Source organism: Rhinatrema bivittatum, chromosome 3 (genome assembly GCF_901001135.1).
Source record: "Rhinatrema bivittatum chromosome 3, aRhiBiv1.1, whole genome shotgun sequence".
Classification (NCBI taxonomy): domain Eukaryota; kingdom Metazoa; phylum Chordata; class Amphibia; order Gymnophiona; family Rhinatrematidae; genus Rhinatrema; species Rhinatrema bivittatum.
The window spans coordinates 245262186-245284190 of record NC_042617.1 but is presented as its reverse complement, the minus strand read 5'-3'; the positions used below and the strand labels follow the sequence as shown (position 1 = coordinate 245284190).

The 22005-nt window shown below is 49.2% G+C and overlaps 1 protein-coding gene across 2 annotated transcripts in view; it reads left to right on the top strand.

Annotated features, from left to right (window-relative positions):
• MED23 (mediator complex subunit 23) overlaps positions 1-22005 on the top strand; it is a 330631-nt gene that overhangs the window by 63024 nt on the left and 245602 nt on the right. For both annotated transcript variants that reach the window (XM_029594395.1, XM_029594394.1), the window contains exon 9: positions 11956-12068. In XM_029594395.1, coding sequence (XP_029450255.1) covers positions 11956-12068 — 113 coding nt within the window. The remainder of the gene's footprint in view (positions 1-11955; positions 12069-22005) is intronic.

The following is a 22005-nucleotide window of genomic DNA, read 5'->3' as shown; positions in this document are numbered from 1 at the left end:
TGCTCTAGTACTTCCCTGGCCCACGGACGTGTTGCTATATGTGTTTCCCCCGTGGCCTCTGATAGGCAAGGTTCTTCGCCGAATCGAGTTACATCCGTCGGACGTGATCCTGGTGGCGCCGGAGTGGCCAAGGCGCCCGTGGTTCGTGGACCTCATTCAGCTGGCGGCGGAGCCTCCGCTTCGGTTTCACGGGGCCGCATCTCTTCTTCGACAAGGACCCGTCTGTTTGGAGGATGCGGATCACTTTTGTCTCGCGGCATGGCGTTTGAAAGGGCGCGCTTAAGGGCTAAGGGGTACTCCGAGGCAGTGATTGCTACCTTGTTGAGGGCTCGAAAACAGTCCACGTCCTTAACCTATATGAGGGTGTGGACGGTGTTCGAGGACTGGTGTAGTACTCATGAGGTGGATCCTGTACGTCCACCGGTGCCGGGGGTCCTCGCTTTTCTTCAAGAGGGCCTCTCGAAGGGGACTGGCCTGGAGTACCCTGAAGGTCCAGATAGCTGCGCTTGGTTGTCTGCGCGGTAAGGTTCGCGGAGTGCCCTTGGCGTGTCATCCGGATGTGGTGCGTTTTCTGCGCGGGGCTAAGCATTTACGCCCTCCTGTACGGAATCCTTGTCCATCGTGGAATTTAAATTGCGTGCTCTCGGCGCTTCGGGGAGCACCGTTTGAGCCTCTCAAGCGGGCGACGCTGAAGGATCTTACTTTGAAGACCGTGTTTCTAGTAGCCATTACATCTGCTCGTCGGGTCTCGGAGTTGCAGGCCTTGTCCTGTCAGTAACCGTTCTTGCGTTTTTCGCAGGGCGGAGTTTCCCTGCGGACTGTGCCGTCCTTTTTGCCTAAGGTGGTGTCCTCTTTTCACTTAAATCAGTCAGTGGACCTTCCAGGTTTTGAGGTCGGGGATCAGATGGACAAGGGGATGAAAGAGTTAAGGAAGCTCGACGTTCGCAGGATTCTGCTTCGTTACCTGGAGGTTACGAATCCTTTCCGGGTTTCCGACCATCTGTTTGTTCTCTGGTCCGGGCCTCGCCGGGGGTCTGCTGCGTCGCGGGCCACTATTGCGCGTTGGCTCAAAGAGGCTATTAGTTCCGCATATCTTCTGCACGGTAAGTTGGCACCCAGGGGGCTTCGTGCTCACTCCACTCGGGCGCAAGCCACGTCCTGGGCCGAGGTCTCTCAGGTGTCCACGCAGGAGATCTGTAGAGCTGCGACGTGGAAGTCCTTGCATACTTTCACTAGACATTACAGGCTTGATGTCCAGGCGGCTGAGTCTCGGGGGTTTGGGGCGAGTGTTCTCCGAGCGGGACTTTCTGCGTCCCACCCTCGGTAGTTTGCTCTGGTACATCCCAGGTGTCTGGACTGATCCGGGTACGTACAGGGAAAGGAAAATTAGTTCTTACCTGATAATTTTCGTTCCTGTAGTACCACGGATCAGTCCAGGCTCCCGCCCGTTCTGTTCGGTACGATGAAGAGAGAGAGAGTCCGCTCGTTGTTTATTCGTGCTGCAATTGTTCCAGTTCTTGGCATAACGCCGCTTGCCTCTGGTCTGATGTTTTTGGTTTTCAGCCAGGGGGTGTTTGAATTGGTTTAACATTGTTCTAGTTAGTTAGTCGGGCACTGGTTTGCTTTGACAGTTCGTTCGACTGAGGGGCTGTGGGTGGCACCTTACTATATGTAGGGAGCCCGTCAAGTTTTGCTCTGTCTCCATCTGCTGGTGCGGAGTCACAACCCAGGTGTCTGGACTGATCCGTGGTACTACAGGAACGAAAATTATCAGGTAAGAACTAATTTTCCTGTTCAGTCACAACTACAAAAGGTACTGTAACTTCCATTTCTTATCAATCATTCTTACAGTTGAAATTGCTAACTGGAGCATTTGTAAGAGTGAATTACTATATCTCCATTTTCAAATGCTCGAACAATTGGCTATTGAAAGTATACAGAAAAATATTCATAACCTGAGAGGTTAGAGGTATCGGAGTATTTGTTCAATTGTGGAATTGTCTTAATCTGACTAATTGAATGCCTGACAAGTCAATCAACTTCTTAGGCTTTATTTACAACTTTAGAAAAAAAAAGCAATAATCAATTGTAAGCATGTCCAAACTTTTGCACATGCTGTATTCGCTTTTTGCTGATTTTAACAGATTGAAAATAATAACCAAACCAAATAAGCCTGATACTTCAATTTCAATGCATATACAGCATAGTTCTCTGCTTCAACGGCAGGGGAGAAGAAAAACTGATACTACACACATCCAGCAGAGCTCTCTGCTTCAACGGCAGGGGAGAAGAAAAAAGGGTTCACACTCACAAAGCGGGGAGTAGCTGGCTTGTTACGGCGGTTACTACCCCAAACCAAATGTGCCTGATACTTCACTTTCGATGCATATCCAGCATGGCTCTCTGCTTCAACAGCATGGGAGAAGAAAAAACTGATACTTCAAGCATATCCAGCATAGCTCCCTGCTTCAACGGCAGGGGAGAAGAAAAACAACCAATAAGGGCTGTATAACATAGTCTGGGTAAAACAAATAAGCATGGGTGTATCTTGCTTATTGCGGCAGTTACTACCCCTACTACCCCTAACTAATCAAGCTAGATATTTCACTTGGATGCAGCTCCATCACTGCTCTCTACATTAATGGTGGGGGTGGAAGGGAAATAGAACCAAGAGCTAAGAGAAACAGATAAGTATGAGAGAAAAAATGTGTGAAGCTTGCTGGGCAGACTGGATGGGCCGTTTGGTCTTCTTCTGCCGTCATTTCTATGTTTCTTTTTATGTTTCTATGTTTAAAAATTGCAGAAAGATGTCTGTTTACTTTTGTACCATGTAGAAGTTGTGTCACTTAGAAGTTCATTGAATCATACAATTTTATCCTGGAGTACCTAAACGTTTGCACATAATTGTATAAATATAGATATATAAAAAAATCTGAAAAACATGCTGAAGCTATCGATAACCCACAAATGCAATTTATACTTTATCCTCCAATGCCAGAAGAGCAATGGAGGAGACCGTGGTAATGACTGGAGGAACAAATATCGCAATGACAGAGAGGAGCACTCGGGAGGAGGTGTGGCACTTTATGTCCGGGATGGCATAGAGTCCAGCAGGATAAACATCCTGCATGAGACTAAATACAAAATTGAATCTTTCTGGGTAGAAATCCCTTGTGGTCGGGGAAGACTATAGTGATAGGGGTATTCTACCGTCCACCTGGTCAAGATGGTGAGACGGACAGTGAAATGCTAAGAGAAATTAGGGAAGCTAACCAAGTTGGTAGTGCGGTAATAATGGGAGACTTCAATTACCCCAATATAGACTGGGTAAATGTATCATCGGGTCACGCTAGAGAGATAACGTTCCTGGATGGAATAAATGATAGCTTTATGGAGCATTTGGTTTAGGAACCGACGAGAGAGGGAGCATTTTTAGATCTAATTCTCAGTGGAGCACAGGACTTGGTGAGAGAGGTAACGGTCGTGGGGCCGCTTGGCAATAGTGATCATAATATGATCAAATTTGATTTAATGACTGGAAAAGGAACAGTGTGCAAATCCAAGGCTCTCGTGCTAAACTTTCAAAAGGGAAACTTTGATAAAATGAGAAAAATGGTTAGAAAAAAACTGAAAGGAGCAGCTACAAAAGTAAAAAATGTCCAAGAGGCGTGGTCATTGTTAAAAAATACCATTCTAGAAGCACAGTCCAGATGTATTCCACACATTAAGAAAGGTGGAAAGAAGGCAAAACGATTACCGGCATGGTTAAAAGGGGAGGTGAAAGAAGCTATTTTAGCCAAAAGATCTTCATTCAAAAATTGGAAGAAGGATCCAACAGAAGAAAATAGGGTAAAGCATAAACATTGGCAAGTTAAATGTAAGACATTGATAAGACAGGCTAAGAGAGAATTTGAAAAGAAGTTGGCTGTAGAGGCAAAAACTCACAGTAAAAACTTTTTTAAATATATCCGAAGCAGAAAGCCTGTGAGGGAGTCAGTAGGACCGTTAGATGATCGAGGGGTTAAAGGGGCACTTAGAGAAGATAAAGCCATCGTGGAAAGATTAAATGATTTCTTTGCTTCGGTGTTTACTGAAGAGGATGTTGGGGAGGTACCTGTAATGGAGAAGGTTTTCATGGGCAATGATTCAGATGGACTGAATCAAATCACGGTGAACCTAGAAGATGTGGTAGGCCTGATTGACAAACTGAAGAGTAGTAAATCACCTGGACCGGATGGTATACACCCCAGAGTTCTGAAGGAACTAAAAAATGAAATTTCAGACCTATTAGTAAAAATTTGTAACTTATCATTAAAATCATCCATTGTACCTGAAGACTGGAGGATAGCAAATGTAACCCCAATATTTAAAAAGGGCTCCAGGGGCGATCCGGAAACTACAGACCGGTTAGCCTGACTTCAGTGCCAGGAAAAATAGTGGAAAGTGTTCTAAACATCAAAATCACAGAACATATAGAAAGACATGGTTTAATGGAACAAAGTCAGCATGGCTTTACCCAGGGCAAGTCTTGCCTCACAAATCTGCTTCACTTTTTTGAAGGAGTTAATAAACATGTGGATAAAGGTGAACCGGTAGATATAGTATACTTGGATTTTCAGAAGGCGTTTGACAAAGTTCCTCATGAGAGGCTTCTAGGAAAAGGAAAAAGTCATGGGATAGGTGGCGATGTCCTTTCGTGGATTGCAAACTGGCTAAAAGACAGGAAACAGAGAGTAGGATTAAATGGGCAATTTTCTCAGTGGAAGGGAGTGGACAGTGGAGTGCCTCAGGGATCTGTATTGGGACCCTTACTTTTCAATATATTTATAAATGATCTGGAAAGAAATACGACGAGTGAGATAATCAAATTTGCAGATGACACAAAATTGTTCAGAATAGTTAAATCACAAGCAGATTGTGATAAATTGCAGGAAGACCTTGTGAGACTGGAAAATTGGGCATCCAAATGGCAGCTGAAATTTAATGTGGATAAGTGCAAGGTGATGCATATAGGGAAAAATAACCCATGCTATAATTACACAATGTTGGGTTCCATATTAGGTGCTACAACCCAAGAAAGAGATCTAGGTGTCATAGTGGATAACACATTGAAATCGTCGGTACAGTGTGCTGCGGCAGTAAAAAAAGCAAACAGAATGTTGGGAATTATTAGAAAGGGAATGGTGAATAAAACGGAAAATGTCATAATGCCTCTGAATCGCTCCATGGTGAGACCGCACCTTGAATACTGTGTACAATTCTGGTCGCCGCATCTCAAAAAAGATATAATTGCGATGGAGAAGGTACAGAGAAGGGCTACCAAAATAAGGGGAATGGAACAGCTCCCCTATGAGGAAAGACTAAAGAGGTTAGAACTTTTCAGCTTGGAGAAGAGACGACTGAGGGGGGATATGATAGAGGTGTTTAAAATCATGAGAGGTCTAGAACGGGTAGATGTGAATCGGTTATTTACTCTTTCGGATAGTAGAAAGACTAGGGGGCACTCCATGAAGTTAGCATGGGGCACATTTAAAACAAATCGGAGAAAGTTCTTTTTTACTCAACGCACAATTAAACTCTGGAATTTGTTACCAGAGGATGTGGTTAGTGTAGTTAGTATAGCTGTGTTTAAAAAAGGATTGGATAAGTTCTTGGAGGAGAAGTCCATTACCTGCTATTAAGTTCACTTAGAGAATAGCCACTGCCATTAGCAATGGTAACATGGAATAGACTTAGTTTTTGGGCACTTGCCAGGTTCTTATGGCCTGGATTGGCCACTGTTGGAAACAGGATGCTGGGCTTGATGGACCTTGGTCTGACCCAGTATGGCATTTTCTTATGTTCTTATGTTCTTAATAGTTATTTGCATGGTAAGTGTATGCATATTTGTCTTTCTTGCTACAAGTATATATATGATCTACCTAATAAACGAAGGTTGACCGACGTGCCGCAAATGTGCAGTAGAGAGCAGCTCTACCGCGCATGCGAGCACGTCGGTCACAGTGTGCCTCTTAAAAATAAAAATGGTGCTGTAGGAGCGGCGGCAGCGGCGGCCCGAAGACCCGGAGCGGCAGGAGCGGCGACCCGGAGCGGCGGGAGTGGCGGCACCGGCCCGAAGACCCGGAGCGGCGGCGGCACCGGCCCGAAGACCCGGAGCGGCAGGAGCGGCGGCCCGAAGACCCGGAGCAGCAGCGGCCCGAAGACCCGGAGCGGCGGGAGTGGCAGCGGCGGCCCGAAGAGCGGCGGGAGTGGCAGCGGCGGCCCGAAGAGCTGCGGCGGCAGCGGCCCGGAGCGGCAGGAGCGGCGGCCCGAAGACGCGGAGCGGCGGCGTCATGCGCGCGAGGGAGGGACAGACGGACGGAAGGAAGTCTGTCCCTCCCTCGCGCGCATGCCGCCGCCGCTCCGCGTCTTCGGGCCGCCACTCTGGGTCTTCGGAGATCGACTGAGGAGAGGAGGGAGGAGGGAGAGAGGAGTGACTGAGGGGAGGGAGGAGGGAGGGGAGGGAGGAGTGACTGAGGGGAGGAGGGAGGGGGAGAGAGGAGTGACTGAGGGGAGGAGGGAGGGAGGAGTGACTGAGAGGAGGGAGGGAGGAGTGACTGAGGGGAGGAGGGAGGGGGGAGAGAGGAGTGACTGAGGGGAGGAGGGAGAGAGGAGTGACTGAGGGGAGGAGGGAGGGGGGAGAGAGGAGTGACTGAGGGGAGGAGGGAGGGAGGGAGGAGTGACTGAGGGGAGGAGGGAGGAGAGAGGAGTGACTGAGAGGAGGGAGGAGTGACTGAGGGGAGGAGGGAGAGAGGAGTGACGGAGGGAGGGAGGAGGGGGGAGTGACTGAGGGGAGGGGGAGAGAGGGGGGAGTGACTGAGGGGAGGGGGAGAGAGGGGGGAGTGACTGAGGGGAGGGGGGAGAGAGGGGGGAGTGACTCAGGGGAGGAGGGAGGGAGGAGTGACTCAGGGGAGGAGGGAGGAGGGAGGGGGGAGAGAGGAGTAACTGGGGGGAGGGGGGAGTGACTGAGGGGAGGAGGGGGGAGTGACTGAGGGGAGTGACTGGGGGAGGGGGAGATAGGAGTGACTGAGGGAGGGAGGAGGGAGGGGGGAGAGAGAGGAGTGACTGAGGGGAGAGAGTGGGGGAGGTGGGAGGGAGAATGAGGGGGAAGGAAATGATCCAAAACAATGTTATTGTAGCCCGTTTTAACGGGCTTAGGCCTGCTGTCATGCAGAGTCTTTTCTCAGGACCCCTCTTATGTATTCTGCTGCTGCGTTCTGCTTCACTCTCTCCATTCTTGACTGTCTTTTTAACATTGCCACATTGCCTACCTGCTCAGTTCACACCTGCAGATGCTACTGCTCCCTTGGTTCTTCACTACCTGTATACTCCTGTTCTTTCCCTACTCTTAGCTCCACTCCATGTGTGGACAGCCCCTGCCTCTATCCCATTCACTTAGTTCCTCGCTGCAAGCAGGCCTCCCTACTCCTGAACTTCATCTTCTACATACAAATGCAGGAGAAGGCAGAGATCTGTGTAGTGCGAGCAGTCATCTTTTAGTTATTTTGGCTGCTGCTGGAGGAGATATGTGTTAGCAGTCAGTTTGTCATATCTGATACTCCATGAATGCTCTCCCTGTCTCACTTGGCCTGGGGATAATTGTTGGGATGGAAGGACTCTAATGAGATGACTTGGGAGAGGGAAGAGGAGTTGCTGTGTACTCAAAGTGGGGTCCAGCTGTCTGTGCCCTGCATTCTGTCCATTAATTCCTACAGTCTAAGGCTTATACTGTTGCTAGGAAGAAAGGCATGTGTAAATGCATACTTTCAGAAAGGAGTTCTTGCAAGTTTGAGAGTCAGTGTGCAGTAATGACATTTCTGTGACTCATCTGATCAGGTCTAACGGTACCACACTGGTTGGGAAACAATCCTCCATACTGTCATGTGATGGGATACCTCTGTAGTTGAAGGAATTCACTGTGTTACTCTGCAAAACTTTTAGAGTTCTGTAACTCAATTGTGTTAAACTTCAAAGTAAAGAATAAAAGGGGGGAAATATGGGAAAAAGTCCACAACTACCTGGTGAAAGCAATCATCAAGCAAAGATTTTGGGTCCTAATTTAATCAAGAAGTTTCACACAGAACTAAGTGCCTACTTTCTGCAAGGTGCACAAATCCATGTGTATTCATGAATCAAAAAAGGCTTCCTTTCAGCTCTCTGAGGCAGTGCCATCACAATGGGTGGGCAAGACAGGGCACCCGCCAAGGGCAACAAGGTGAGGGATCACTGAAAGACTAAGGAAAGCAGGACAAGCTGGACCCCGGCCTGGCCAGTAGTGCTTCAGGCTGCTTCAGCATGGGAGTGGGAAGGAGGGAGTCGATGGCTACCTTAGCCTGGGTGCAGTACTTCCTGGTGATCATCCTGCCTTGATATGCACTGAAATTGTGGTGTACATAAGACACAAAACACAAAAGTTAGTAGGCAGAGACATAGTGTTTAGGTAGGGTCATTCGTTTTCAGCATAAACCAATTTTCACTGATAAATTCCAAAATTTACAAAAGTGAAAATTGGTTTAAATTGTTATCACCCTAATTTCAAAAACTTAGCTGCAGATCCACGATGCTTTCCAACATCTCCTCCCCCAGAAGACCAACATTGAGCTATGCACAGGACCTGGGGCTGCCCTGTACATGCAGCAAAAGAGTGTGGAAGCAGCATGCTGCAGCCATAACCATGTGTCCACTGCCGATGGAGGGAGACCAGATCTACTGCCAAAGCCGGAGGTACCACTGAAGCTACAAGTTGGAAAGAAGAGGGGAGATGCTGTAAGAGGAGAAGGATTGAGGGGAGTTGGGATGAGAAGGGGAGAGATTCTGGAGGAAGGAGGGAAGAAAGAGGAGATATGCTGGAAAAAAAGAGGTCATTACAATTTTCATCTAGCTTGTCAATGATTTGGAAAGTAATATGGCCATTTTCATGAAACGTTTGGCAATCCCTGCTCTGTGATCCTAATCTTAATATTTTTTTCTTTTTCTTGTTTTTTTGCCATTTTGGCTTTTGTTCACCAAAGTAAACTGTTATTTACCCTGTTAAATGCAGTCATTTTTTACACTGCTTTTTTCCAGTTTTTTGTTCTTGGTATGATAAATTCCCATGAAAAAATTTAAAATAAAAACTGAAAATGAAAATCCCTATGTACATGATAACGTACAAGAGAAAGTGGCACTTGGAGTTGAATCTGCTTTGTTTCCTTTTGGGTGAGATGCATAAAAACTTAGAATAAAAATCCAGAAAGCCTAGAAGCTCTTAGTACGCTGTTTAGGACATCCTATTTGGATCCAGTCCAAGATCTATTGCATATGGATGTCATAGTTGTAAAGTGAAACATGAAAATTTATAATTCAGTAATTTGTCCAGAGACAACAGTAAACCAGCTCATGTAAGCATTTCACTGCACATCTTGCAGGGGAAGATATTGATGAGAATTAATATGCGATGGGGTAAATTTGAGAGAAGGCAGCAGTAAAAGTGGCTGAAGAAACATCACATAGTTACAGAATGGCGGGGGAGGAAGGCAGGGAAGCCTTGATAAATTAGGCTTAAAGTTAGAAATTAGTGAAGCTGAGAAGAATTCCAGCATGAGATTACAACTTGCTGGTGGAATGGTATTACTGTTTTTGTTGTTCACAAAACAACCCAGAGCCTCTTTTTTTTTTAATTTCAAATTTCTATTTAAGGGGAAAATAGGACACGATTGTAGGCTTAATCATAAGAAAAGAGAGATCTAAAGCAGCGGCAAATAAAAAAAAAACCAACAAAAAAAAACCTACTAAAGATGTTTGATGCCCAAGGAAGTCTTGTATTTTTAGAAAACAAAAACTGCAGGGAATATCTTTTGCAACTAGCATGCATTTTCAGAAAGAAAAATGTGCTATGCAGCTATGTAGCACAAATAGCATCTTTTGATTATTTGCACCTTTTTCTCTTTATAAAAGCCATTCAGACAATGCAGAATTTGCATGGAATTTACCTTTGCGCAGAATTCACTAAAGCTGGCTCGTCTGAGTGAGGCAATATAAATAGCTGACTCTGTAAGCAGGCAGCAACTGAAGAGCAGGTTGCTGCAAATCCACAGGAGGAGGAGGAGGTAGCCGTGAATCGTGCAATGCCTGAACTCCTGTACTGTTCTCACAAAACTTTGAGAGCAGCACAGGATTTCAGGTTTCCCATGCGGCTACGCTTTGAAAGCCACATGGTGCAAGGAGCAGACAGTTGTCTTGTTGTGTGAGCAGAAGACAGAAGCACAAGGAACTGGTTGGTGGAGGCTGGCAACTGGGAAAGGCACGTGAGGCTGAGAGATTGGGGAATGAGTTGGGAGAAGAGAGAGAGCGTGAGGAACATGTTTTGGGAAGGGATATGGTGGAGGAAACCGGGTGGCAGAATGTGTGGGATGGGGATAAGGAATGTATAAGGGGAGAGATTAACTGAGGAGGAGAGGAGAGAGCATTGGAGGGGATGAGTTTGGGAAGGGGGAGCAGAGAGAGCATTTTAGGCAGCATGTTCCCTGTAAGCTTTGTGTGTGTGTGTGTGCATACGTACACATGCCGTAATACAAGATGTAGCAATAGTTCCTTACTATATGTGGATCTGAATTCTGTACAGAAACAGAAGACGGCATAGCAAGGAGCAGTAAAGATTTATTACTACACAAGCACACAGGAAACAGCACAAACAAGAAAAATAAAATAGAATGATGTTTCAAAGAATACTGCACAGAAATTTGTATACCATGTTGCACACAAACATTTTTTCTCACACAGCCCACAAAAAATTAGAGGAAACATTTTTGCCAGGGAAGAGGGGAAGAGAAAGCGTGTTGCAGTGGATGAGTGAGGGAGGGGGTGAGCATATACATAGCGGAGAGCGGTGTATTGCCTCTTGTCTTTCAGAGATTTTAATTTGCAGAGTCCAAGAGAAGCCTCAAGAAGCACTGACTTCTATCTACCACTGGCATTTATAGCAATAACTATGGACACCGCTGTCAGAAGTATTGGTAGCTGCAAGAAGTCAATGCTGCTTGTAACTCAGGTCTCTATGGATTGCAAGCGTACAATCACTAGAAGCTCTAATTATGGTGTACTATTACTGTATTCCTGGGGAAATTCTGCACCAAAAGCTTAAAGATTTTGCATTTTTGAGTAAGGATTTTGCTGTTTTAAAGATTAAATTAATTGTTACTGTATTATTTTGATAAATATAGTATGTAGAATTTTAAATGGTTTTGCATGAAGTTTCCCCAGGAATAAAGTTTTGTTTTAGTCTGTGATTGATACCTTATTGGAAAGAAATATAAGGATATGCAGCCTAAACCGCATAGAAATTATACTGATTAATTCACTTATTTACACATAAGTTTTTTTGGGTTTTTTTTTTAGATTTTAAAGAATGTAGTGAAAAACAATATTTCTTTAACTGTGTGAAGAGACTGGTAATTGGTTATATATTGCATTTTGTCCAACTGACAGAATGTGAAAAAAACCCAAACCCTTAAATTAGGATCTTCACGTCTCACTATGATAAACAAGTTTCTTTTATTAAGGATCTTTATAACAGTGGTGAGCATTTGTTTCAGGAAATAAACAAGAAAAATCTCAAAGGTAGGCTCCCTGAGGCTTAGGCCTCGTTCCCATTCTTATTATTATTAAAGTTACTCATTTTAATATTATATCTACCACATTATATGATAGTGTATTCTATTATGTTGCTAAAGTTTTGCACATATCTGTTTTATTTTCCCCGCACGTTCTTGGTTCCTATGTTTCATTGTATACGCCTTCCGGCGACAGTTTTCAGTTCCATGTAAACCGGTGCGATATGTATCCTGTACAGGAGCATCGGTATAGAAAAGTTAAAAATAAATAAATAAAATAAATCTGCAAGATTTATTTTTCTCTTATTTTGCATGGTGTACATAGGACGTTGCAGCCTTCTTCCAGTGGTGAACAACTCTGGGGCCATTTGTAATTCCTGGAAACTGGATCCTACCACTCTGCGGTTTCCCTTGAAAGGTCTTTTGCCTTATGATAAGGTAAGGACTTACTAATACTTGAGAGAGAAGAGGGAAAAAAGCCTTTCTTGCTGTTGTGAAGGCTGCTTGATGATAATGTGGGAGAGGTAGAGAATTAGAGAAGGGCTTCACCATAATCTCTGACCTTTGAAGCAGCGGTCTCTCTTTGTGCAGAATTTGAATATGCTGCAAGAATATGAACAGTCTAAACAAGAGAATGCCCTTGGCATCTTCTCTGAGGGAATACCAGTAACGCTGCATCTGCCTTCTCTTCCTCCTCCAGTTCCTGAACAGATTTTTGGGGAAATGTGCTCCTGCCCTGGAAGAGTGGGGCAGCAGCAGACTGTCTTGTATAAGAGGATGTCAGTGGAGGGAGGCAGGCAAAATTGTGGTCTTCTCTGAGGAAGCAGTAATTATGGAAATACAGCAGCAAACTCGGGCATCACTAGAGGAGAGTTTTGAAGGTTGGAGGGGATAAACACATTTAAATACCTTAGAGCAGTGGTTCTCAACCTTTTTCCCATCGTGACACACCTGATAGGCCACGCTCACATGTGTGACACACTGCTCATTACAATTCACAGCGGAAATAAAAAGTAAAGGTCTGGTAATTATTTTTATTGTTTAAAATGACACAAGGAAAAGATTCATATTCTGTCTGAACAGAAATTGCATAAATAGTAAACATCCCACACCAAAACAGTACCAATTTCCAGCACTTAAACAATAACCACCTTACCTAAGAAAAGGCAACACTGAAAATATTACACCAGGCCTTAAGACACCAATACATCTCCTATTAGGAAAACGGACCAACAACTTAATGTCAACTTTCCACAACACTTCAAAATTCCACATCACTGCCACCACAGGGGCAAAATAAATGGTATACAGTAAAGGTGACAACACAGATAGTGCAAGTTGCCAAATTTTAGGAATCATGGAGCATAGTGGATACTGTCCCACAGGATCTTTTGCGTTATGTTCTCCAAAAGAGATGACATTCAAATTGTGTTTTTTGGAGAACAAGATACAGAAGCAAAGCTTGTTGCCAATGTGCTTCTAAAGCCATTTTTTACATTAAATTTGGACATGTTTTGGCCTCCTGCTATGCAGTAATCATCTTGCTGTCCTATTTGGTAATCTTTGACTTCACCTGACACCACCTTGGAGGCGATATGAAGAGAGATATGGTTAGTTCTCCTTATGAACTTTTTATTTATTTATTTTAACATTTTTATATACCGATAGCCATTTGCACATCGTACCGGTTTACAAAGAACAGGAGGAAGGCCATAGGAAATAGGCACAACCTTTACATGGAATGCATAAAAGTAACAAATTAATGCTTTAAGGAACGAGTGATTCCATGTACGTACCTGGATCAGTCCAGACCGTGGGTTATGTCCCCAATCCAGCAGATGGAGTCAGCCCAAAACTTCGAGGGGGCGTCACCATAAGTACTACTACCCCCTCTGCAGGAGTTCAGTATCTTCTGATTCCAGCAGATGCGAGTAGGGGAATCTGGGCTTGCTCCCGATTTCCTATAACCTATTTTGTTTCCCCTTGGTTGGGGCTTTCTTCTCTGTATTGTTTGCTTTGGTTTGTCTTGGATCAAGTTGTACTTCAGTTTAAAAAAAAAAAAAAAAAAAAGTTAATTGGTTAATTGGGGAGGCGGGGCTTCTTCGTTGTGCTGGCTCTCTGCCTCCTTTGTTTCCTCTCCCAGCGCTAGTCTGTGTTCTTACCGGGGTAAGTTGTTTTTCTTTGGTTTTCTTGGCTGTAGTTTCTTTTTCAGCTAGGTTGACTGCGACTGCCGGTGAGACCGGCCTACTAGCGGCTTCACTTGCTCCCACGGCCATTTTGCCGGCTCCTCGTGGGCAGCAGGGAGCAGGGAGAGCGATTTCAGCGGGTTGCGAGGCCAGGACGGGCCCCCCCGCGGCGCCGCTTGGTTTTCTCGGCGGGTTGTGCAGGCCGTCCGGGCCCCCCCACAGCGGTGCGCCGTCTCGCGGCCCCCCCCCTCCCTCCCTGAGGCTACCCGAGTGATTTTAACTGCCGGGGTTGTTTTTCTGCGCGCTTGCTATGCCGCGGCCGTCACGTTGCTCGGCCTGCGGCGAGCCAGGATCGCGCATTTCAAGGGAGGGCATCTGTGCTAGGTGCCTCCCAGGGGGGGAAGGCACGTCCGGGCTCCGCACTCGTTTTCCAATGTTGACAGCCTTGCCCGGGCATTTCAAGGGAGGGCATCTGTGCTAGGTGCCTCCCATGGGGGGAAGGCACGTCCGGGCTCCGCACTCGTTTTCCAACGTTGACAGCCTTGCCCGGGCGGCGTGGGCCGGCCCCTCCCCCATTCCTGGCGGGAACGGCGGCCATTTTGCACGCGCTGCGCCCCGAGGGAGATCGGACAGTGCTGGGGGATGGGGATGCCTCAGAGGGCTCTCCCCCGAACTTACTGCCGGAGGCAGATCCGGAGGTGGACTCACAGGAGCAGGGTCCTCCGGGGCTCTCTCCCGCGGAGGTCCCCCCGAGTAGGCCGGGGTTTTCCCCAGAGTTTATTCGTCTGATGCACACAGCGTACCTGCAGGAGCTGGCTGCTCCCGCGGGGCCTCCACCCCCCAAGCTACCGCGACCTTCGTCCCTCTCCCCGGCCCCCCCCCCTCCGGGGGGCGTGGGGGCCCCACAGCTCCCCGTCCACGTCCGGCTCCCTGTGGGTTCGGGGGGGGCTGGGTCGGACCCAGTCTCCCCGGGATCGGACCCTGCCGTTTCGGGACAAGGGGACTCTACGTCAGAGGGAGAGGATCCACGCACGCTGCGCCTTTTCCAGCGGGAAGAGCTGGATGACCTAATCCCGCAAATCATTCAGGGGTTGGACTTCGATCCCCCGCCGGACCCGCCAGCTCCCGTCGCGCCCGCTGTCGTCACTTCTTCGAAGAAGGGGGATCCGGTTCTGGCAGCACTTCGTCCGCGGGCGCGGGCATTTCCCATTCACGAGTCGTTTCTGCAACTTCTCACTAGGGAATGGGATTCCCCGGAAGCTGCGCTAAAGGGCAGCCGAGTCATGGAGAGGCTGTACCCGCTGCCGGAAGATTTTCTGGATCTCATCAAGGTACCCAGGGTGGACTCTGCGGGTACAGCTACTGCTCACTTCTCAGGTGCTGCCTCCCGAGGAGGCCGCCCAGGCGGATCGACTGGAAGCCGCGGTGGCATACGGGGCTGATGCCTCCTACGATCTCTTCAGGGTCCTCGCCCGCTCCATGGCCTCGGTAGTGGCGGCGCGTCGACTCCTATGGCTACGCAACTGGGCGGCGGACACGTCCTCCAAGTCGAGCCTGGGTTCCCTGCCATTCAGGGGTAAGTTCCTGTTCGGGGAGGAGCTGGACCAGATCATCAAGTCGCTGGGGGAAAACGCGGTCCATCGCCTGCCGGAAGACAGATATTGCTCCACCAGGGTGTTTTCGTCCTCCCGGACCAGAGCCAGGGCGCAGAGACGCTACAGGAGTTACAGACCGGCGGTATCCCGGCCTCCTCCCTCCAGGGCTCAGCCCTGGTCCCGTTCCTTTCGCGGGCGCCGCCCAGCGCGTGCCGCTCCCACGGCGGGACAGCCCTCGCCCAAGTCCTCTCAATGATGTTCAGCTCGCCCACTCCGCCGTCCCCAAGATCGGGGGGCGGCTGGCGTTCTTTTACGAGGAGTGGGCGCGGATCACCTCGGATCAGTGGGTCTTGGACACCATAGGACACGGCTACGCGTTGGAATTTGCCCGCGCTCCGAAGGGACGGTTCATCTTCTCTCCCTGTGGCTCGGCCATCAAGCGAAGGGCGGTGCAGCTGACACTGGACAGACTGTGGGAGATAGGCGCCATTGTGCCCATACCCTCCGGAGAGGTGGGCTCGGACCATTATTCCATCTACTTCGTGGTACCGAAGAAAGACGGTTCCTTCCGCCCCATACTGGACTTGAAGGAAGTCAACAAATCCCTTCAGGTGGTCCGGTTCCGCATGGAAACGCTACGTTCGGTGATCGCGGCGGTACATCGAGGGGAGTTTCTGGCCTCCTTGGACCTGACGGAGGCCTACCTTCACATTCCCATTCGCCGGGAGCATCATCATCTGCTACGGTTCAAGATCCTGGATCAGCATTTCCAGTTTGTGGCGCTTCCGTTCGGATTGGCAACGGCCCCGCGCACCTTCACCAAGATCACGGTAGTCGTGGCGGCTGCCCTTCGGAAGGAGGGGATTCTAGTCCATCCTTATTTGGACGATTGGCTCATACGAGCGAAGTCTTTTCGACATGGACAGGCGGCAGTGGCCAGGGTGATAGAGTTTCTGCAGTCCCTGGGATGGGTGGTGAACTTCTCCAAGAGCTCCCTCGTGCCCTCGCAGCGCTTGGATTTCTTGGGGGCGACCTTCGACACCCGTCTGGGCGCGGTTTTTCTACGGCAGGACAAGGCGCACGCCCTACGGGAACACATACAGCGATTCTCTGCATTACCAGCTCCCACCTCCTGGGACTATCTTCAGCTCCTGGGGGTGATGGGCTCCACCATCGACATGGTTCCTTGGGCATTTGCGCACCTACGGCCTCTGCAAAGAGCACTTCTATCCCGTTGGAAACCACTCTCGCAGGACTACCAGGTGATACTTCCGCTGCCCCAGTTTGCCAGGAACAGCTTGGCCTGGTGGATGGTCCCGGAGAATCTGGCTCGCGGCGTGTCCCTCGACCTACCAAATTGGGTGGTGGTGACCACCGACGCCAGTCTCGTAGGCTGGGGAGCAGTCTGCGACCGAAGCGCCACGCAGGGGACGTGGTCCGCGGAGGAATCGAAGTGGTCCATCAATCGTCTGGAGACCAGAGCCGTCAGGTTGGCGCTTCTCCACTTCCTGCCGCTCCTTCGGAATCGGGAAGTCAGAATCTTATCGGACAACGCGACTACGGTGGCCTACATCAACCGTCAGGGCGGCACTCGCAGTCCGCAGGTCGCGCTCAAGGCAGCGATGCTGATGCAGTGGGCGGAACGGCATCTGCGCCGCCTGGCGGCCTCGCACATCGCGGGCGTGGACAACGTCCAGGCGGACTTCCTCAGTCGCCAGCTTCTGGATCCCGGAGAGTGGTCGCTCTCCGACGAGGCCATGCAGCTGCTCGTCCGGCGGTGGGGCTCCCCCCACCTGGATCTCATGGCGTCCGCCCAGAACACCAAGGCGCCTCGCTTCTTCAGTCGCCGGAGAGAACGGGGGGCGGAGGGCGTCGATGCTCTCGCGCTCCCGTGGCCGGCCGATCTGCTCCTATACGCGTTTCCCCCTTGGCCGCTGGTGGGAAGACTACTCCGTCGGATACAAGTTCATCAGGGGACTGTGATCTTCGTCGCGCCAGAGTGGCCAAGACGACCTTGGTTTGCGGACCTCCTCCACCTGGTAATCGACGGACCCATTCGGCTGGGACATCTTCCCCGCCTCCTACACCAGGGACCGGTATTTTTCGACCAGGCAGAACTCTTCTGTCTTGCGGCCTGGCTTTTGAGAGGCGCCGCCTCCGCCGACGGGGGTACCCGGAGGCGGTAGTGTCAACTCTGCTGCGGTCTCGGAAGACTTCAACGTCGGTGGCCTATGTGCGAGTCTGGAAAGTGTTCGAGCTGTGGTGTACCGACCGGAACACAAGACCCACGGAGGCGTCTGTCCCGCAGATTCTCCAGTTCCTACAGGCGGGAGTGGAAAAGGGGCTCGCTTACAACTCACTTCGGGTTCAAGTGGCCGCTCTTGGCTCCCTCCTGCGGGGAGGAGGATCTCTGTTACAGCATCCGGACATCATCCGTTTTCTCAAGGGTGTCAAGCACTTGCGGCCTCCATTGCGGGATCCTTGTCCCTCTTGGAGCCTCAATCTGGTACTACGTTCCATGTCGGGACCTCCGTTTGAACCACTGAGGAGTGCGACGATCAAGGACCTCACTCTCAAGGCAGTGTTCCTGGTGGCCATATGTTCCGCTCGGCGTATTTCGGAGCTGCAGGCTCTGTCCTGTCGAGAGCCTTATCTCTGGTTCTCCGATTCGGGCGTTTCACTCCGTACTGTGCCTTCCTTCCTCCCGAAGGTGGTGTCCGCCTTCCATGTGAATCAGACGGTGGAATTGCCATCTTTCTCTTCGTCTGAACCGCGGTCTCTCCGTCTCCTTGACGTCAAGCGCACTCTGCGGCTCTACCTGGAGGCTACGAATGATTTTCGGACTTCTGACCATCTCTTCGTCCTTTGGTCCGGTCCCCGGAAGGGATCCCAGGCCTCGAAGACGACTATTGCCAGATGGCTGAAGGCCGGCATTGCCGCTTCCTACATCGGGGCGGGGCGGACTCCCCCACCCGGTATTGTGGCGCATTCTACACACTCTCAGGCGGCCTCCTGGGCGGAGAGTCGATCGGTATCTTCGCAAGAAATCTGTAGAGCGGCCACCTGGAAATCGTTGCACACGTTCTCGAGACACTACAGACTACACCTCGCCTCGTCCGTCCATGGACACTTTGGCGAACAGGTTCTACGAGCAGGCCTCGCAGGACCCCACCCGGGTTAGGGAAGCTTGGGTACATCCCACGGTCTGGACTGATCCAGGTACGTACAGGGAAAAGAAAATTATTACTTACCTGCTAATTTTCCTTCCTGTAGTACCATGGATCAGTCCAGACGCCCACCGTATTTGGGTTCTACTCCTGCTCAGCTGTATTTGGGGGCTGATTCGACTCAGCTGTTATATGGTAGTGTCTTTTCTACTGTGTTCTTTCACGTGTTCCCTGTTTCACTGTCTGTGACTGTTTTTCTTGGGGGTCGACACGCGTTGTGACCTCCCATCCGTTGGTGGGATGGTACAGTTTTCTCTATTTCAAATTCAGCGGCTTATTGTTGCCGTCTCGTTTAAACTTGATCCAATTCAGGGGTTTTCTATTTCCTCGGGCTTTGATATTCTCGATACTGAACTCCTGCAGAGGGGGTAGTAGTACTTATGGTGACGCCCCCTCGAAGTTTTGGGCTGACTCCATCTGCTGGATTGGGGACATAACCCACGGTCTGGACTGATCCATGGTACTACAGGAACGAAAATTAGCAGGTAAGTAATAATTTTCTTATAAATGATATATTTTAATATTAAGGTATTGAAGGAATATAATATAATAGAAATATGACATTAAATATTTTGTATCGAAAAATGTAGAGGTAGGAAAGTATAGAATAAGATGATAGAAGGGGAGGAAGTGACGTCACTCTTCATGTAAGCAGTTCTTCCGAATTGCTCCTCGAGCCTCTGGGGTAATTTGCTAGTTTACACGCGACAAACTAGCCCAAAATCGCACCTGACGACGGCTGCGTGCTCACTAACCGACGGTGAGATGACCACAAAGAAAAAAACGCCGGATCTCCGCAAGTTTTCTTTCGCCCGCGGCGCTGATCGATCGGACCCAGGACAATTAAAGATGGCGGCGGAATCCCTCCACGATACGGAGGGGGAGAGTGATGAGCAATCTGCATCGGAGGATCTCCTGCCCATACGAACGGAGATGAGGCGGTGGTTCGGGGAACTCCGGCAGGACCTTAAAGCATATAAATCCGAGATAGCAGCACTGCTGGCTGAGGTGAAAGAGGAAACGGCAGAGCTGGGACGGCGCGTGGAGGAAGCAGAGCTCAGACTCGATACGCAGGGAGAAAGCTGGGATGCCATGCGGAGGGAGCATGTGCAGTTACAACAGTCTTATTGCTCTTTATCTGAGAAGCTGGAGGATCTCGAGAATCGCAATCGAAGGTGCAACATACGGATCAGGGGGGTCCCAGAGACTGAGGAGTTTACTGACTGCCTGCAGGTAGTAGAAAAAATGTCTTCCTTTTTCCTGGATATGGATGCCCCCACGGGGGAGCCCGCTACTGCTCCAATTGTTGTCAAAGTGGAAAGGGCGCACAGATCCTTGGGTCCTAAAGTTGCCAATAAGCCACGGGACATCGTGGTTTGTTACCATTCCTACTCTCAGAAAGAGAAGATTTTCACTATAGCACGACGCCAGAGATTATGGCAATGGGAAGGCCAGGAAATAGCGATATTCGCCGATCTCTCCGCCGCAACATTGAAGAAGAGGCAGGAGTTCCGCTGTATCACGATGAAACTTGCTGAGGCCAACATTCGCTATCGCTGGCTCTATCCTGGAGGTCTGGCGTTTACCCTCCAAGGCACCACTCACCGGGCCAAGACCGTGCAGGAGGCGGCTGGTCTTTTGAATGCAGAAGGAATCCAGATCGAGACTCCACTGGTTAAGCCAGGGGGGCAGAGCGGCGTACCGGCTCGAAAGGTCTCTCAACCTCGGTGGCAAAGGGTGCCCAAGGGCCGGCGGCGGCTCCAACGAAATTCGATGGAAGCTGAAAATGGGGACGATCCTGCTTGAAGGCTCGCTGGGACTTTCTTCATAGAAGTCTGATTCCCGCCATGTTGAGCCGCACCAGAGTTTTGGTTATGGCCAGATGTTTATCATGATTTTTGCTACGGTTCTCATCATTATGAGGTTGTCAGGACACATAGGTTGACATTTTTTTTTATGTGTTGTTTAAGCTACTTTGTTTACAAGACGAGATCACCCAGAGGCAGAGTGTCATGGGGAGTGATACATGTCTTCCTCCATGAGATATTGGACCCATTTGGATGGGCTCCCAGGGGTTTTGGGAAGGTATGGGGGAGGGGGGAGTGGGGTGGGGTTGGGGTATTATGCATATGGTGAGGGCGGTGGGGATCTATACAGCTTTGTTTTGGTGATGTTCTGTACAGGAGGGGGTACTCTCATGAGCGCGGAGGGAAGTTGTGAATGTCAGCTTAATGGCTACTTTTAAATTTCTCTCGCTGAATGTGAAGGGGTTGAATACCCCTCGAAAAAGGAAGCTATTGTATAAAGAGCTTGACAGAATGAATGTGGATGTGGTAATGGTACAGGAGACGCACCTTCGGAAGAGATATCAAAGTCTGATGGGCCATTACAAATATCCACATCAATATTGGGCCGCTGCTACGGTAGCGTCTAAATACTCAGGGGTTGGAATTCTGATCCATAAAGACTTTATCTTCGAATTAAAGGAAATCCACGCGGATCCCGAGGGACGGTTTTTACTAGTGAAGCTGTTAATAGGAGGGGAATTATATACCTTGGTGTCACTGTATGGCCCCACCTCTGATAAGGCGGGGTTCTATCACTCTTTCAATCAGGTTTTGAGCTCGAGGGCCGAGGGATCCTTGTTGGTGGGGGGAGATTTTAACCTGACCCTCAACCCTCGTCTTGACACATCACAGGGGAGTAGTTCTGACTCCAAGGTAGCTAGGAAGGCTCTGAAAACTCTGATGAATTATCATGGCCTTCGGGATGTCTGGAGGAGTAGGTACCCTTCCTCGAGAAATTATACCTTTTTTTCTGCTCCACATACCAGTTATTCTCGAATTGATATGTTTCTATGTAGTGCGGGTTTGCTCCCACTGGTTCATAAGGTTGACATCGAACCGATCTTATGGTCCGACCATGCCCCTATCTGGCTCACGATCCAACTCCGGGATTATGATCGGGGTAATAGATACTGGAGGCTCAATGATTCACTCTTGGATGACCCTGTGTATGTGTCACAGGTAGAATCGGATATCCAGGATTACCTGAAGTTCAATGACAATGGGGAAGTTAACCCCGTAGTGCTTTGGGAATGCTTAAAGGCGGTCCTTAGGGGAAAATTTATTGCCCGCTCGTCCCAACTTAAAAAGCAGAGGGAGAAGGATAGGACCCAGCTTTTGCAAAAGCTTAAGGAGTTGGAGCAAGTTCATAAGCAATGTACTTCCTCCTTGGGTACATATGCCCACATCAGCGATATCAGGAACCGTATTGCCTCTTTAGACGCGGCGTTTATGGCCCATCAATTACAAATGTCCCAGCAAAAATATTATGAGGGTGGGAACAAAGCGGGAAAGCTGTTGGC